Genomic DNA, 18,558 nt, shown 5'->3' with positions numbered 1-18,558 from the left:
AGTCGTGTATAGTTCAGTCCTGTATGGACGATACATTGTTTATCTGTATATATATATATACAGTATATGTTTGATTATATAAAGTGTTTTTCTTGGCCAGCTACCTGAAAAAAATAGCTTTTGAATCGAATAGGGGTCACTGACCCCGGCAGCCCCTCTCCTATTCATATCCCAGTCTCTTATTGCAACTTTGCCTTAGCAAGTCCATAGTTGCTAAGGTAATTTGGACCCTAGCAACCAGATCACGGCTACAATTCCAAATTGTTGAGTTGCTGAACAAATAGTAAAATAGTTTAAAAAAAAAAACTAATAATAAAAACCAAATGAAGACCAATTGCAGGTGAACAACTCCTTTAAGTTACATAGTAGGTGAGGTTGAAAAAAGCCACGGGGGAAGAATTGTGTGTGTCTGGGGCAAACAGGAATGCCTTGGGATATCTGCTGGTTTGTATGCGTGTAGCAAGGGTAATAGTTGTTTCCTATGGTTACCTTTTCAAGGTTATAGTATGGCCTATTCCTAGCAACTTTTCCGTTGGTCTTCATTTGTTATTTTTTGTAGTTTTTGAATTATTTTCCGTTTTTCCAGCTCTCAAATGGGGGTCACTGACCCCGGCAGCCAAACCCTATTGCTCTGTGAGGCTCCAGTTTTATTCCTATTGTTACTTTTTATTCCTTTGTTTTCTATGTAGGCCCTTCCCCTATTCATATTGCCACCTCTCTTTCAAACCCAGGGCTGGTTGCTTGGTTAAACTGGGCCCTAGCAACCAGATAGCTGCTGAAAATTGAACCTAGGGAGCAGCTGAACAAAAATATAAATAATTAAAATAAAAAAAACCCCCACAAATAAAAAAAAATGAAGACCAATTAGAAATTGTCCCAGAAGAGCAAGGTTGGGAACTTGTGGCATTCAAAAGCAGAAAGGGGCTCATTCCACTAGCCCAGGGCCAGTAATCCGGGAAAGTGACCAAATCCACTTGTACAAATGGGCCGCGCTCTTGTGATTTACCCGCCGCTGCTGCTGTACATGTGTAATTGTACACAAGGCTTTCAGTTATCCTGACCCCCCCGGCTCGGCCCTGGGGCCGCCACCCCCTGTGTATGGCCTCAGGGTGATCAAACCCCCCCCCCTTCTCAGGTTTAATTTGCCCTTAGATATCTGTGAAGATTGCATCCCCGCTCAGCACTTAATTGGCAAGTCCCTTGATTTAGCAGCGGGGGAGCCTGCCGCAGAAAAATGGCCGCCATAAATCTCTGTCTGACGCCAGAAAATAGATATAATCTCAACATTAAGTACATTAATAGTAGCAGGAGCCGAATTAGGAAAGCCATAAAGCAAAGGCAGAGAAGTATAAATTATGGTAATCTCCCCCCAGCCCCTCCAGCCCTCTCGCTTACACTCACACTTAACCCCTTCAGCCACTCGCTCCTCAGGGACGTGCTTGTTATGGCCACAGGGTACAGATACACATGGCTTAGCTGTGCATGCTGGGAGATGTAGGCACAAACACTCCTTCTCTCTATTTCTCCCCATGACAATGTCTGTCCCCATCTATACTGCCAGTGCAGCTCCAACCAAATATCCATTTCCTACATTGACTTTCTTATTTCTTTACAGGCCTGTTAGGCAGCAGGATTTTGCTAGATTATTTCGAGAGTCAGAATCAGCAATTCAGAGAATACATGTATTTGGGAAAGTTGCTTGAAATAATTTTTTTTCCAGTTAGGCAAAATATTATATTTGGGTTGATATCCTCTTTAATTAGTGGCAGTTGTGCAGGGATTAAGCGGGGGCGTGGCAGTTATGTGGAGTAAGCGGGGGCGTGGCAGTTGTGTGGGGAGTAAGCGGGGGCGTGGCAGTTGTGCGGGGTGTAAGCGGGGGCGTGGCAGTTGTGCCGGGCGTAAGCGGGGGCGTGGCAGTTGTGTGGGGAGTAAGCGGGGGCATGGCAGTTGTGTGGGGAGTAACCGGGGGCGTGGCAGTTGTGTGGGGAGTAAGCGGGGGCGTGGCAGTTGTGTGGGGAGTAAGCGGGGGCGTGGCAGTTGTGTGGGGAGTAAGCGGGGGCGTGGCAGTTGTGTGGGGAGTAAGCGGGGGCGTGGCAGTTGTGTGGGGAGTAAGCGGGGGCGTGGCAGTTGTGTGGGGAGTAAGCGGGGGCGTGGCAGTTGTGTGGGGAGTAAGCGGGGGCGTGGCAGTTGTGTGGGGAGTAAGCGGGGGCGTGGCAGTTGTGTGGGAGTAAGCGGGGGCGTGGCAGTTGTGTGGGGAGTAAGCGGGGGCGTGGCAGTTGTGTGGGGAGTAAGCGGGGGCGTGGCAGTTGTGTGGGGAGTAAGCGGGGGCGTGGCAGTTGTGTGGGGAGTAAGCGGGGGCGTGGCAGTTGTGTGGGGAGTAAGCGGGGGCGTGGCAGTTGTGCGGGGAGTAACAGCACAGCATTACATTTGATCAGTGATCCCCAACATGTTGCTCCCAGACAACATGTTGCTCCCAGACAACATGTTGCTCCCAGTGGCCTCAAAGCTGGGGCTTAGTTTTGAATTCCTGGCTTGGGGGCAGGTTTTGGTTGAATAAGAGATGGTGCCTATAGTAGCAGTGGGGGGATAATAGCCTCTGGGAAGGGACTGGGGCTGTGGGATAGCAGGTATAGTAGGGAGAGATGGTGCCTATAGTAGCAGTGGGGGGATAATAGCCTCTGGGAAGGGACTGGGGCTGTGGGATAGCAGGTATAGTAGGGAGAGATGGTGCCTATAGTAGCAGTGGGGGGATAATAGCCTCTGGGAAGGGACTGGGGCTGTGGGATAGCAGGTATTGTAGGGAGAGATGGTGCTATAGTAGCAGTGGGGGGATAATAGCCTCTGGAAGGGACTGGGGCTGTGGGATAGCAGGTATAGTAGGGAGAGATGGTGCCTATAGTAGCAGTGGGGGATAATAGCCTCTGGGAAGGGACTGGGCTGTGGGATAGCAGGTATAGTAGGGAGAGATGGTGCCTATAGTAGCAGTGGGGGATAATAGCCTCTGGGAAGGGACTGGGGCTGTGGGATAGCAGGTATAGTAGGGAGAGATGGTGCCTATAGTAGCAGTGGGGGATAATAGCCTCTGGGAAGGGACTGGGGCTGTGGGATAGCAGGTATAGTAGGGAGAGATGGTGCCTATAGTAGCAGTGGGGGATAATAGCCTCTGGGAAGGGACTGGGGCTGTGGGATAGCAGGTATAGTAGGGAGAGATGGTGCCTATAGTAGCAGTGGGGGGATAATAGCCTCTGGGAAGGGGCTGGGGCTGTGGGATAGCAGGTATAGTAGGGAGAGATGGTGCCTATAGTAGCAGTGGGGGATAATAGCCTCTGGGAAGGGACTGGGGCTGTGGGATAGCAGGTATAGTAGGGAGAGATGGTGCCTATAGTAGCAGTGGGGGATAATAGCCCTGGGAAGGGACTGGGGCTGTGGGATAGCAGGTATAGTAGGGAGAGATGGTGCCTATAGTAGCAGTGGGGGGATAATAGCCTCTGGGAAGGGATGGGCTGTGGGATAGCAGTATAGTAGGAGAGATGTGCTATAGTAGCAGTGGGGGATAATAGCCTGGAAGGATGGGCTGTGGATAGCAGGTATAGTAGGGAGAGATGGTGCCTATAGTAGCAGTGGGGGGATAATAGCCTCTGGGAAGGGACTGGGGCTGTGGGATAGCAGGTATAGTAGGGAGAGATGGTGCCTATATAGCAGTGGGGGGGATAATAGCCTCTGGGAAGGGACTGGGGCTGTGGGATAGCAGGTATAGTAGGGAGGAGATGGTTGCCTATAGTAGCAGTGGGGGATAATAGCCTCTGGGAAGGGACTGGGGCTGTGGGATAGCAGGTATAGTAGGGAGAGATGGTGCCTATAGTAGCAGTGGGGGGGATAATAGCCTCTGGGAAGGGACTGGGGCTGTGGGATAGCAGGTATAGTAGGGAGAGATGGTGCCTATAGTAGCAGTGGGGGGATAATAGCCTCTGGGAAGGGACTGGGGCTGTGGGATAGCAGGTATAGTAGGGAGAGATGGTGCCTATAGTAGCAGTGGGGGGATAATAGCCTCTGGGAATGGACTGGGGCTGTGGGATAGCAGGTATAGTAGGGAGAGATGGTGCCTATAGTAGCAGTGGGGGGATAATAGCCTCTGGGAAGGGACTGGGGCTGTGGGATAGCAGGTATAGTAGGGAGAGATGGTGCCTATAGTAGCAGTGGGGATAATAGCCTCTGGGAAGGGACTGGGGCTGTGGGATAGCAGGTATAGTAGGGAGAGATGGTGCCTATAGTAGCAGTGGGGGATAATAGCCTCTGGGAAGGGACTGGGGCTGTGGGATAGCAGGTATAGTAGGGAGAGATGGTGCCTATAGTAGCAGTGGGGGGATAATAGCCTCTGGGAAGGGACTGGGGCTGTGGGATAGCAGGTATAGTAGGGAGAGATGGTGCCTATAGTAGCAGTGGGGGATAATAGCCTCTGGGAAGGGACTGGGGCTGTGGGATAGCAGGTATAGTAGGGAGAGATGGTGCCTATAGTAGCAGTGGGGGGATAATAGCCTCTGGGAAGGGACTGGGGCTGTGGGATAGCAGGTATAGTAGGGAGAGATGGTGCCTATAGTAGCAGTGGGGGGATAATAGCCTCTGGGAAGGGACTGGGGCTGTGGGATAGCAGGTATAGTAGGGAGAGATGGTGCCTATAGTAGCAGTGGGGGGATAATAGCCTCTGGGAAGGGACTGGGGCTGTGGGGTATAAGGATAATGCCTCCCCCCTGTATGTCGGACCTGCCCAGTCAGCAGTTCTGGAGCCCGCGTTGGCGCTGCCAGTACACTCGCCGTTATTAGTATAATTTGAAATTAATGAAGTATGGCAGAGATACGTCACATGCTGCTGGTGTCACAAATAAAATGATGTTAAATAGAAATGATTGTTTATAGATCAGACACCCGGCGTTCCTTTTAACCCCCTCAGTGCCGTCCCACTGATGTGGTTGCTAGGGCTCTATTTACCCTAACAACCAGGTAGACCTCAGCTGCTGAGCCAGAGAGGGGGAAGCCATCTCCTTCACATCAGGGGAAATGATTTTCTTGTCCTTGTCCATTGGAGCTTACAATCTAAAGTCCCTATGCCATTCACACACACAGTCGGGGCAGTTTTATCAGGAGCCAATTAACGTACTCGCAGTGGGAAAACACCCACTCAATCCCCACCAGACGCTCTGAAGGTAAGGGGGGAGGGAACCATGAAATCGGGGTAACAGGAGGAAAACCATCCAGACATGGGGAGAAAATACACACTTCATCTAGATAGTGCCCTGGCTGGAATTGAACCTAGTACCCAACCTAACTGCCTGGTCCTGGGCTGACCCAAGCAGCCTGCAGCATGTCCATCCCCTTCTACCTGCTCTACTTCCTGGTCCTGGGCTAACCCAAGCAGCCTGCAGCATGTCCGTCCCCTTCTACCTGCTCTACTTCCTGGTCCTGGGCTGACCCAAGCAGCCTGCAGCATGTCTTTCCCCTTCTACCTGCTCTGCTTCCTGGTCCTGGGCTGACCCAAGCAGCCTGCAGCATGTCCATCCCCTTCTACCTGCTCTGCTTCCTGGTCCTGGGCTGACCCAAGCAGCCTGCAGCATGTCCATCCCCTTCTACCTGCTCTGCTTCCTGGTCCTGGGCTGACCCAAGCAGCCTGCAGCATGTCCATCCCCTTCTACCTGCTCTACTTCCTGGTCCTGGGCTGACCCAAGCAGCCTGCAGCATGTCTTTCCCCTTCTACCTGCTCTGCTTCCTGGTCCTGGGCTGACCCAAGCAGCCTGCAGCATGTCTGTCCCCTTCTACCTGCTCTGCTTCCTGGTCCTGGGCTGACCCAAGCGGCCTGAGCATGTCTGTCCCCTTCTACCTGCTCTACTTCCTGGTCCTGGGCTGACCCAAGCAGCCTGCAGCATGTCCTTCCCTTTCTACCTGCTCTACTTCCTGGTCCTGGGCTGACCCAAGCAGCATGTCTGTCCCCTTGTACCTGCTCTGCTTCCTGGTCCTGGGCTGACCCAAGCAGCCTGCAGCATGTCCATCCCCTTCTACCTGCTCTGCTTCCTGGTCCCGGGCTGACCCAAGCAGCCTGCAGCATGTCCATCCCCTTCTACCTGCTCTACTTCCTGGTCCTGGGCTGACCCAAGCAGCCTGCAGCATGTCTTTCCCCTTCTACCTGCTCTGCTTCCTGGTCCTGGGCTGACCCAAGCAGCCTGCAGCATGTCCATCCCCTTCTACCTGCTCTACTTCCTGGTCCTGGGCTGACCCAAGCGGCCTGAGCATGTCTGTCCCCTTCTACCTGCTCTACTTCCTGGTCCTGGGCTGACCCAAGCGGCCTGAGCATGTCTGTCCCCTTCTACCTGCTCTACTTCCTGGTCCTGGGCTGACCCAAGCAGCCTGCAGCATGTCCTTCCCTTTCTACCTGCTCTTCTTCCTGGTCCTGGGCTGACCCAAGCAGCCTGAGCATGTCTGTCCCCTTCTACCTGCTCTGCTTCCTGGTCCTGGGCTGACCCAAGCAGCCTGCAGCATGTCTTTCCCCTTCTACCTGCTCTGCTTCCTGGTCCTGGGCTGACCCAAGCAGCCTGCAGCATGTCCTTCCCTTTCTACCTGCTCTACTTCCTGGTCCTGGGCTGACCCAAGCAGCCTGCAGCATGTCCGTCCCTTTCTACCTGCTCTACTTCCTGGTCCTGGGCTGACCCAAGCAGCCTGCAGCATGTCCGTCCCCTTCTACCTGCTCTACTTCCTGGTCCTGGGCTGACCCAAGCAGCCTGCAGCAAGTCTGTCCCCTTGTACCTGCTCTGCTTCCTGGTCCTGGGCTGACCCAAGCTTCCCGCACTACTCCTTTATGCCCCACATCTAGCCAGTGGGCCACCAGTTGAACAGCTGTAGTTTGGGGCACTTTGGTGGAAGCTGCCGGATAGCCCAGAAGCATTATGGCAGCTTCCATGCCCAGAAGTGGAAAGGCTGGCCACTGGGGCTACCAGTCCAACGTTACTGCCACTTCCTTCTCTGCTTCATTCGAACAGAACCTGCTGCTAAAAAAAAAAAAAGCAAAGGTACAGGCAGGGATGTTGTGACCCAGTTGGTGGCATTTGGGCCGGTGACACCGTGTTCCTGTGAAACTAATTGGGTTTTCTTCTGAAATGTCTGTAATGCATCTGAGCTCCCAGTGCCCAATTAGTGCCCACGGGCAAGTGGAACGTGCCTTGGCAGTACTGCCTGTTCTGCTGGCTGATCCAGTGGGAAACCCGACGGCTGGTACAGGGTTCCTAGAACTTACGGGCTGTGGTTCTGCCAGTTCTGGGAGGTTCCGCTGCGCGGGGGAACGTTCTCTCTTCACATGCGGAACATTTTAGGATTAGAAATTTCATTCCAGGAGATAAATTGCTTCTGTGATTATAGCAGACAAAGTCCGAATAGACCTGGGCCTGGTTCTGCTCGCTGTATTCATTATATACACAGGTATGGGATCCCTTATCCAGAAACCTGGAATCCAGAAAGCTTAGAATGATTTCCTTTTGTCCTGTAAGATCTTATAAATACAGGTATGGGACCTGTTATCCAGAATGCTTGGGACCTGGGGTTTTCCGGATAAGGGATCTTGTCGGCTAAAAATCATTTAAATATTGAATAAACCCAATAGGGCTGTTCTGCCCCAATAAGGGGTAATTATATCTTAGTTGGGATCAAGTACAGGTACTGTTTTATTATTACAGAGAAAAGGGAATCATTTAACCATGAAATAAACCCAATAGGGCTGTTCTGCCCCCAATAAGGGGTAATTATATCTTAGTTGGGATCAAGTACAGGTACTGTTTTATTATTACAGAGAAAAGGGAATCATTTAACCATGAAATAAACCCAATAGGGCTGTTCTGCCCCAATAAGGGGTAATTATATCTTAGTTGGGATCAAGTACAGGTACTGTTTTATTATTACAGAGAAAAGGGAATCATTTAACCATTAAATAAACCCAATAGGGCTGTTCTGCCCCCAATAAGGGGTAATTATATCTTAGTTGGGATCAAGTACAGGTACTGTTTTATTATTATTATTACAGAGAAAAAGGGAATCATTTTTAAAATTAGAATTATTTGCTTATAATGGAGTCTATGGGAGATGGCCTTTCCGTAATTCGGAACTTTCTGGATAATGGGTTTCCGGATAAGGGATCCCATACCTGTACCCTGTAATGGGTCTCTCTCAGTAGCTGTGGGTTAATTTAAAGGGGAACAACACCCAATAGCTGTTTTCATAATTAAATTCCTCATTTATCCTATTTCCTACACTGTCTTTTCTCCCCCTGTACCCGCCTCCCGCGGTGAGTTTGCGTATTTGTTGGTGACAGCTCGGTGGCACTTACCTTCCTTCCCACCTACAATGCTGTAATAATTGAGACGAGAGAATTGCGACTCACAACGCACAACAATCGACTCGCTTCACAACAGAAGGAAAATATTATCTCAGCATTTCAGAGTCGCTGCCTTTTATCGCTCGCCGCAGCCTGACACGTATTTACACAGCAGCTTCATATTTGTGCAATATCCGCTACAAGATGATACGGAGTCGCAACGATTAACGTGACTATAAAAGCGCAGTCAGAGCGGCGGAAAATGGGACATAAGGATCCGACGATCCCCGGTGCTGAATATGCTACACGCTTGACCAAGATTCTTAGCAGCTTTTCAATTGGTCTTCATTATTTAGTTTCATAGTTTTTTAAATTATTTGCCTTCTTCTGACTATTTGCAGTTTTCAAATGGGGGTCACTGACCCCGGCAGCCAAACCCTATTGCTCTGTGAGGGTCCAGTTTTATTGTTATTGTTACTTTTTATTCCTTATCTTTCTATTCAGCCCCTCCCCTATTGATATACCAGTCTCTCATTCAAACCACTGCCTGGTTGCTAAGGTAATTTGGACCCTAGCAACCAGATAACTGCTGAAACTCCAAGCTGGAGAGCTGCTGAACAAAAAGTAAAGTAATTAAAAAAAACACAAACAATAAAAAAAGACCAATTGCAAGTTGTCTTAGAATATTACTCGCTACATCATACTAAAAGTTAACACAAAGGTGAAGTCCTAGCAACAATAAAGCAGTTAAAACGCCAGGAATAAATGAAGACCAATTGCAATTCTGCAAGATGCTTAGTCAGGTTCTGCCTGAGTAAACCCATATAGCTGTTCTATAAATTCATATTTTTTCCCTATTAATAGGGACATTTTTACTGGGCAAACTGGTAAAATATCAGCCCCAGACCCCAGACTTTATACCTGATACTGTACATATTTATATATAGTATGGGATGTGTTATCTGGAAACCCATTATCCAGAAAGCTGAGAAATAATCCAATAGAATTGTGGCTTATTCACCCCCGAGTTGCTTTATGCAGGGATTCTAGCTATACCCCCTCCGTCCTTTACCTAAATAGGGACTCTCTGGGAACCTGTACTTCAGAGCTTTCTGGATAATAGATCCCATTCTGGTACACGTCTTTATTTTGATCCAATAAGCTTGCACTCTATTCTGAAGAAGTCTTTTCCTGGCTGTCCGCTCCAGCAAAGACAGGGTTTTCTTTAGATTTTTTTCCTTTTATACCTGCCCCCCACTATTATTATATGATTAGGGGCGCAGAGGGAGAAGGGAGGCCCCCCAGCCAAGGTTATGGGGGTAAATTCCTCGCCGTTAGGGTTAAATTGGGGCAGCGAGGGGGATAATTTGCCGCACTCCCCCACATGTAATAGAAATGAGTGTGAGCGGATAGTTCATGCCTCCTATTACCGGGGCCCGAGGGGACACAGGCCGCGCTTTCCCATTCCCCTCATGTTAATGACATTCTCCTGGCAGAGCGGCTGCGGGGGGCACACTGGGGCTGTTGGGGGGGGGGGGGCAGGTTTGTGTTCTAGAGAAAGGAATGAGAATGTGCCCGTGTAACCCCGGCCCCTGCCCCTGTGGCCCCGCTCTCAGCTCATTAATTGTATCCGTTCCACAGGCTGACCTATTGCAGGAATGTGGCCCCGCTACAGTCTGCCCTTGTCACTCTCAGCCTCGTTAGCCCAATTGCCCCCTCTCCCAGTCACTGGCTCAGTGGCAACTGCTGTGTGACAGGATTAACCCTTACATGGCTGCGCTGCACTGCTCCTTCCCTAGGAGAATCCCCTGAATATGCACTGCTCCCCTGTAATATACTCAGTTATATTATATACTTCATTATATTATATACACTATTATATTATATACTCCACTATATTATATACTCAATTATATTATATACACTATTATGTTATATTCTCCAATATATACTCCATTATATTATATAGTCCATTGTAATATATTCTCCAATATATACTGCATTATATTCTATGCGTTATTATATTGGCCACTATATACTCCATTATATTATATACTCCATTATATTATATGCTGGGAGTTGTCACGTTGAGTTGTTAGAATTAGTCACTATTTATTGGGCGGGGGGGGGGGGGCTGGTACTGGAAGGGCCTATTTTGACTCCCTGTCCAGTCCTGCAGGGATTATTATTCATTTCAAATGACAGTTGCCCTACTATCCAGCCGGCTGTAGTTACAGGGTGAGATACAGACGGATCACAGGGCCAGTTCTGGCAGTTATATTGTCACTGAAAAACCTGTTTGTTATAAACCCATCAGTTAATAGAGCTTCTCCTGCAGAATCCTGCATTGTAATCTGTTTTTCCCATGGGGCTAGCCATATTCTTCATTTCCCAGGGTGCCACAGCCATGTAACCTGTGCTCTGATAAACTTCACTCACACTTTACTGCTGCGCTGCAAGTTGGAGTGATATCCCCCCTCCCCCCCAGCAGCCGATCAGCAGAACAATGGGAAGGGAGCAAGATAGCAGCTCCCAGTAGGTATCAGAATAGCACTCAATAGTAAGAAATCCAAGTCCGGCTTGGGACTCCTCCAGTTACATGGGAGTAGGAGAAACAATAGGTTAGCTGAAAGCAGTTCTAATGTGTAGCGCTGGCTGAAAGCTCAGACTCAGGCACAAGGCACTGAGATGGCGCCTACACACCAATATTACAGCTACAAATACATTTGTTGGTACAAGAATAAAAGGTTAAATGGCAGAGGGAATTATTTGCTGTGTAACAGGGTCATTTAGAGATAAACAGCCCCATAAATATCATAGCAGGGTCCCTTTGAAATAATTAAAATAACAGTGTCCTATAAGTCTATGGAGCCTCTGTACAGAATGGGGGCCACAAAAATCCGGCCCACGGGCCACCAGTTAGACAGCCCTGGTCTAGAAGATTCCCTTCTCATTGCTAAACTTTTGCCTATTCTCTCCATTAGGGTCCTGTTGGTTCACCAGATCCGCCAGCTGTCCCAGAGCTCACGCTTCCCCCACCCCCAGCAGCGATGGAAGAGCCGGGGGATTCGCTGTATCGGGGGGGTCATGTACCGGGTGTCGGCCAACAAGCTTTCCAAAACCTCAAGCCCCGGTCCTGTCTCCAAACTGAGCCCCAGAGCAGGTGGGTGACATTCCAGCCCAGGGTTCCCTTCTACTGGCCGTGCCGGGATTATGGCATTGGGCATTGTGTGTAATGGGCCGGTACCGGGCCGTTGGGCCTTTATATTCCTTTCCCTTTCTATTTAACCAGTGGAAATATTAATTGTATGGAAACTGGAGCTTTCACTTTTAGCCTTGCGCAAGCTTCATCGCATCAGGCTGGCCGGTCGTACCCTTCCCTATTGCCTATTGTAGGTCTCCTGTTGTGTTATAATTCCCTGGGAAGGAGCCAGTAGGGGCAATATAGTCACTGGAGGTTGATTCAGTTGTATTCTTTAGTCACTACTGGTGCCATCCCTGTCAGTTGGTGATGTAAAAACTTTATTTTTTGGGAAGTTCAACTTGTTGTTGGTCACTGGATCCAAACTGGAGAAATCCAGTACTAAACTCACCCCCTCTTCTCTCCCCACTATGTACATGTACCCCCAACTGTGCCCTGTGTATCTACTGATCCCCCATACTCTGCTCATTACTAAACTCACCCCCTCTTCTCTCCCCTCTATGTACATGTACCCCAACTGTGCCCTGTGTATCTACTGATCCCCCATACTCTGCCCCTGCCCCATACTCTGCTCATTACTAAACTCACCCCCTCTTCTCTCCCCACTATGTACATGTACCCCAACTGTGCCCTGTGTATCTACTGATCCCCCATACTCTGCTCATTACTAAACTCACCCCCTCTTCTCTCCCCACTATGTACATGTACCCCAACTGTGCCCTGTGTATCTACTGATCCCCCATACTCTGCTCATTACTAAACTCACCCCCTCTTCTCTCCCCTCTATGTACATGTACCCCAACTGTGCCCTATGTAGATATTATGGGAATCCATATTGCAGGGCTCCCAGTTTCTCACTGAGCATTTGATCCGCCGTTAGAATGTCAGTTTTATTTTTAAGGCCTAATTGTGGCGCTTCGCTGTCCCCGTGCCGGTGTAGGTGCCGGGGACCCAGACTGGTGCCAGATAATCTCTCACTCGGGCTCATTGACATCCCTCTGTGTTATACACGGTGTCAGTTAATGAGACGGCAGATAGGGAGAGGCTCCCGGTACAGAGCGAGGAACAGGCGGCTGTTGCTGAATGATTGGAGAACATCACATGGGATCGGTTTTCGGATCCCCCATTAATTAGAGCACTTGGTTCCACACTCAGGGAGCCTGTCTGGGGGGATTATGGTGCGGTTACAGTAATGGCTCTCAGTGGGTGATGAGAGATATCAAACCGACACTCACTGGCCCTGCTCTCTCTATAGGGATTCCCATGAACACAGCGGTGCTATTCCCATATTCCCATCAGATTCTGCTCCATGTACTCATAGCAACAGGATCAGATGGAGACCAATCATTCCAGTTCCATTGGCACCCTGCCCTCTCCTCCCAGTTCCCTTGGCCCACTGCCCTCTCCTCCCAGTTCCCTTGGCACCCTGCCCTCTCCTCCCAGTTCCCTTGGCACCCTGCCCTCTCCTCCCAGTTCCCTTGGCCCACTGCCCTCTCCTCCCAGTTCCCTTGGCACCCTGCCCTCTCCTCCCAATTCCCTTGGCACCCTGCCCTCTCCTCCCAGTTCCCTTGGCACCCTGCCCTCTCCTCCCAGTTCCCTTGGCCCACTGCCCTCTCCTCCCAGTTCCCTTGGCACCCTGCCCTCTCCTCCCAGTTCCCTTGGCACCCTGCCCTCTCCTCCCAGTTCCCTTGGCCCACTGCCCTCTCCTCCCAGTTCCCTTGGCACACTGCCCTCTCCTCCCAATTCCATTGGCACACTGCCCTCTCCTCCCAATTCCATTGGCCCACTGCCCTCTCCTCCCAATTCCATTGGCCCACTGCCCTCTCCTCCCAATTCCATTGGCCCACTGCCCTCTCCTCCCAATTCCATTGGCCCACTGCCCTCACCTCCCAATTCCATTGGCCCACTGCCCTCTCCTCCCAATTCCATTGGCCCACTGCCCTCTCCTCCCGGTTCCCTTGGCCCACTGCCCTCTCCTCCCGGTTCCCTTGGCCCACTGCCCTCTCCTCCCAATTCCATTGGCACACTGCCCTCTCCTCCCAATTCCATTGGCACAATGCCCTCTCCTCCCAATTCCATTGGCCCACTGCCCTCTCCTCCCAATTCCATTGGCCCACTGCCCTCTCCTCCCAATTCCATTGGCCCACTGCCCTCTCCTCCCAATTCCATTGGCCCACTGCCCTCTCCTCCCGGTTCCCTTGGCCCACTGCCCTCTCCTCCCGGTTCCCTTGGCCCACTGCCCTCTCCTCCCAGTTCCCTTGGCCCACTGCCCTTTCCTCCCAATTTCATTGGCAAACTGCCCTCTCCTCCCGGTTCCCTTGGCACCCTGCCCTCTCCTCCCGGTTCCCTTGGCACCCTGCCCTCTCCTCCCGGTTCCCTTGGCACCCTGCCCCCTCCTCCCGGTTTTGCACCCAGGGATCAAACACGTTGCTTTGCTTTCAACCAAAAAGTGCCCCAGGCAGGCCTAAGTATTGTCTGTGTGCCAGGGTGCTGTCTGTGTGCCAGGGTGCTGTCTGTGTGCCAGGGTGCTGTCTGTGTGCCAGGGTGCTGCTGGTGTTCCAGGGTGCTGTCTGTGTGCCAGGGTGCTGTCTGTGTGCCAGGGTGCTGTCTGTGTGCCAGGGTGCTGCTGGTGTGCCAGGGTGCTGTCTGCGTGCCAGGGTGCTGTCTGCGTGCCAGGGTGCTGCTGGTGTGCCAGGGTGCTGTCTGCGTGCCAGGGTGCTGTCTGCGTGCCAGGGTGCTGTCTGCGTGCCAGGGTGCTGTCTGCGTGCCAGGGTGCTCTCTGCGTTCCAGGGTGCTGCTGGTGTGCCAGGGTGCTGTCTGTGTGCCAGGGTGCTGTCTGTGTGCCAGGGTGCTGTCTGTGTGCCAGGGTGCTGTCTGTGTGCCAGGGTGCTGTCTGTGTGCCAGGGTGCTGTCTGTGTGCCAGGGTGCTGCTGGTGTGCCAGGGTGCTGTCTGTGTGCCAGGGTGCTGTCTGTGTGCCAGGGTGCTGTCTGTGTGCCAGGGTGCTGTCTGTGTGCCAGGGTGCTGCTGGTGTGCCAGGGTGCTGTCTGCGTGCCAGGGTGCTGTCTGCGTGCCAGGGTGCTGTCTGCGTGCCAGGGTGCTCTCTGCGTTCCAGGGTGCTGCTGGTGTGCCAGGGTGCTGTCTGTGTGCCAGGGTGCTGTCTGTGTGCCAGGGTGCTGTCTGTGTGCCAGGGTGCTGTCGGTGTGCCAGGGTGCTGCCGGTGTGCCAGGGTGCTGCCTGTGTGCCAGGGTGCTGCCGGTGTGCCAGGGTGCTGCCTGTGTGCCAGGGTGCTGCCCGTGTGCCAGGGTGAGTGCTGGTTGAGGCACCCCAGCCCGGCTAGCATACACATAGTGGTTTGTGCCAGACACCCCCAGGGAGGCCGATGCTGAGACAACACTAAGTGCTGCTAATTTCAGTTAGGGGTGCCCCTCGGCCTGCCGTTGCCGCGCTGTAATGTGCGATGTGCGGTGCCCACACCGAGCTGCCTGTCAGCGCACAGATGTTGCCATGGCTCGCTGCTCTCCCGGCGCCGATGACATTTGACAGGCAGACAGGTGACGGCCATTGCCGAGCTCCTTCCTGCTCTGCCTGCGCGCCATCGCCTTACCCAAACACACAGCAGATGGGCCAGCCTCGTCACCAACCGGGCGAGTGACAGCTCCAGCGAGGGGAGAGGCCAGAGACACACTATCAAATATAACTCACTCAGCCCGTGACACGGCGAGACTGGCAGGTGAGTGGCACCGACACATTGGCACCACCTGGAGCTCACGTTGTGCTGTCACCTCTGCCAGAAGCGCCGTTTGATTTATCGCTTATTTTCCTCTCTGTGGTTTCCCTATACATACCCGGCTCTGATCAGTCATTCCATAACCTTTTCCTTTCCGTCTTTTATCCAGAACACACACACTGTATATATGTATAGTGAATAAAGTGCCCCCTGTTGTAGAATATAAGGATATTACCACAAAGGCCTTGTGCTTTTATACAGGTCATGGAACTCGAGGTGACTTCTAATATCCTTATATTTGACAACATGTTTATATATATATATATATATATATATATATATATATTCTGCGGGGTGCATAGCCAAATGATGTATATACAGAAAATAATAATCATCCGTGGCCAGCACACCCTTCAATACTTTATCAAAAATGTATTGAAAATAAATTGTTAACAATATATTTTCAATAAATTTTTGATAAAGCATTGAAGGGTGTGCTGGCCACGGATGATTATTATTTTCTGTATATACATCATTTTGGCTATGCACCCCGCAGAATATTGAGCCTTGGAGTGCGGACACCATTTGGATATATATATATATATATTACATTACATTAACATTTATTTATAAAGCGCCAACATATTCCGCGGCGCTGTACAATAAGTGGGTTACATACATTGGACATACAGAGTAACATATAAAGCAATCAGTTACCGATACAAGAGGTGAAGAGGGCCCTGCCCAAAAGAGCTTACAATCTACAAGATATATATATATATATATAGTATACAGGGAGGAGCACACCCTATACAAGTCCAAATGCCCTTGGTGCAGGTCAAAAAACAAAAATATAATAGAAAGAGTTCTCTTCCTCAGGGACAAACCATATACCATGTGACTTTTCATAAGGATATAATTTACAGTTTGGTCCCTTAGGGAAATGACCAAACTCTATATTATATATATATATATATATACACAGTGAAATAATATACTCAGCCAATACCTATTGGTTACAAGCAGATGTCAACCCAATGGAAACACAACTGCGTCCAATCACAGTGATCAACTTGCTACCGCTCAGTTTCTCGACTGGCCACTGCAATCGAATGCCCCCCCGCAGCCTTTTGCCCGGTGCACTGCTGGCGCTTTTACTCTATTGAACGTGGGTATGCTCACCAGGGCGGCGCTCACAGGTAGTAAAGCTTTTGGGGTTCTACTTGAAGAGCCTCCCGTCCTGCCGACTACGCCAAATGTATTGCCCCCGATAATCGGCTGCCTATAGCAGGGCCTGGTGATCTCAGGCATTGATGGGCAAAGTGTCTGCCTCGGGCTTGTCTCTGTGCTGAACTTCACCCTGTCTGTCTCTTTGTGCAGGAAGCCTGGATTTGAGCAGCACGAGCCCCGGATCCTTATACCCCAGCCGGACAACAACTCCCAGTCGGTACATCGCAAGGTCTGTAGCCAAACCAAAGCATCATTGTATCTTACACACTCGGCCATCTGAATATGTGAATGTGATTGGCCAAATGCATCAATTAAATATTCTAGACTGAGCTAGAGATTATTATTAACATTTATTTATAAAGCGCCAACATATTCCACAGCGCTGTACAATAAGATGCACTGAATCCACTATTGTAGGATCGGGCCTGACCCCAAATCCTTCGCAAGAGATTCGACCGAATACCGAACTGAATACGAATCCTAGTTTGAATATGTACATTAGGCTAAAGAAGGGTTAAAGACAACCACATGATAAACAAAAAGTCATGTGATTTTAGGATTCGGCCCTAGGGCCAAACTATCAAATTACAATGATGGCCGTAGGAGCCATGGGACTGGGGATCACATCAATGAGCCAATGCGACCCCAACGGGAAAATCAAACTTGCCCAATGTCTAGCCAGATAGAGGCCGGGCCGCAAGTAAGCTGCCCAATGGGTCTGAAGGACTCAAATTGTCAGCTTAAATCTGCCCGTGTAAGGCCGCCTTTTCTGAGCTTAAACGTAGAGATGAAACCCTACAAGGAATTAACCCTTTCCCGTTCTCCGTACTCTGCAGCCGTGCCGTCCAGCGCAGTCTGGCCATCATCCGCCAGGCCAAGCACAAGAAGGAGAAGAAGGAATACTGCATGTACTATAACCGCTTCGGCAAGTGCAACCGCGGCCAGAACTGCCCGTTCATCCACGACCCCGAGAAGGTCGCCGTATGCACCAGGTAATGTTCATTATATCAAAACACTGAGCAGTTTAAATGTAAAAGAAAGAAAAAGGTGATGTTGCTCGTAGCAGCCAATCAGATGCTTCGCTTGGATTTTCTAACTTTTGAAATCTAATTGCTGATTGGTTGCCCTGGGCAAGATCAACGGTAATGCTTCACTGCAGGCATATTCTGGCGTTTAGTAGCCATGACAAGTAGCTGCTACTAAGTAGCTCCATGCGTCTTCACTCTAATTGTGAGTACACACTGGGCTACTAGTAGCAGCTACATGTTGCGGCTACAGAAACAGACAATGCTGATCATTTACTGATAATTGTCTCTATGTGTGTTTTAGCAGAGGAAATTCTCAGTACTGTCTATGGCAGGGGGTTTTCTGGGGTTTAGTAGCCGTGACAAGTAGTTGCTACTAAGTAGCCCCGTGTGTCTTTTCTCTAAGGGTGAAGACACACTGGGCTACTAGTAGCAGCTACTTTTTCCACAGCTACTGTTTGTTTTAGAAGTAGCATTGTAGCCGGTGGGCCCACGAGATCTTCTAAAGTTCTCCCTCTGCAACCAAAAGAGACCCGATCCCTGAAATTCCTGTTTCGCCCAATAGGTTTCTCCGCGGGACCTGTAAGAAGACGGACGGGACTTGCCCTTTTTCTCATAAAGTTTCCAAAGATAAGGTGAGCCTCCATGGTGCTAGTAAATTCTATCAGTAAAGACGGCTTTTCCGTAATTCGGAACTTTCTGGATAATGGGTTTCCGGATAACGGGTCCCATACCTGTGCCTTTTTTCATTGTGATTGTGTTGCACTCTTGTACTGGTAATCTTCTGACTAAGTTGCCCATAGCGTGTGTGAATGAGGTAGGGACCTTAGATTGTAAGCTCGCTGGGGCAGGGGCTGATGGGAATGTGATAGGGACCTTAGATTGTAAGCTCACTGGGGCAGGGGCTGATGGGAATGTGATAGGGACATTAGATTGTAAGCTCGCTGGGGCAGGGGCTGATGGGAATGTGATAGGGACCTTAGATTGTAAGCTCGCTGGGGCAGGGGCTGATGGGAATGTGAT

At 50.5% G+C, this 18,558-nt stretch overlaps 1 protein-coding gene across 2 annotated transcripts in view; it reads left to right on the top strand.

Moving 5' to 3' along the window:
• zc3h3 (zinc finger CCCH-type containing 3) overlaps window positions 1-18,558 on the top strand; it is a 102,601-nt gene that overhangs the window by 44,645 nt on the left and 39,398 nt on the right. For both annotated transcript variants that reach the window (NM_001044484.3, XM_018094683.2), the window contains exons 5-8: window positions 11,335-11,513; window positions 16,661-16,739; window positions 17,347-17,502; window positions 18,101-18,170. In NM_001044484.3, the coding sequence (NP_001037949.3) occupies window positions 11,335-11,513; window positions 16,661-16,739; window positions 17,347-17,502; window positions 18,101-18,170 (484 nt within the window). The remainder of the gene's footprint in view (window positions 1-11,334; window positions 11,514-16,660; window positions 16,740-17,346; window positions 17,503-18,100; window positions 18,171-18,558) is intronic.

The sequence above is a fragment of the Xenopus tropicalis genome, chromosome 6 (genome assembly GCF_000004195.4).
Source record: "Xenopus tropicalis strain Nigerian chromosome 6, UCB_Xtro_10.0, whole genome shotgun sequence".
Taxonomy (NCBI): domain Eukaryota; kingdom Metazoa; phylum Chordata; class Amphibia; order Anura; family Pipidae; genus Xenopus; species Xenopus tropicalis.
Note: the sequence above shows the minus strand (reverse complement) of the source record. Positions and strands in the feature narration are given on the sequence as shown.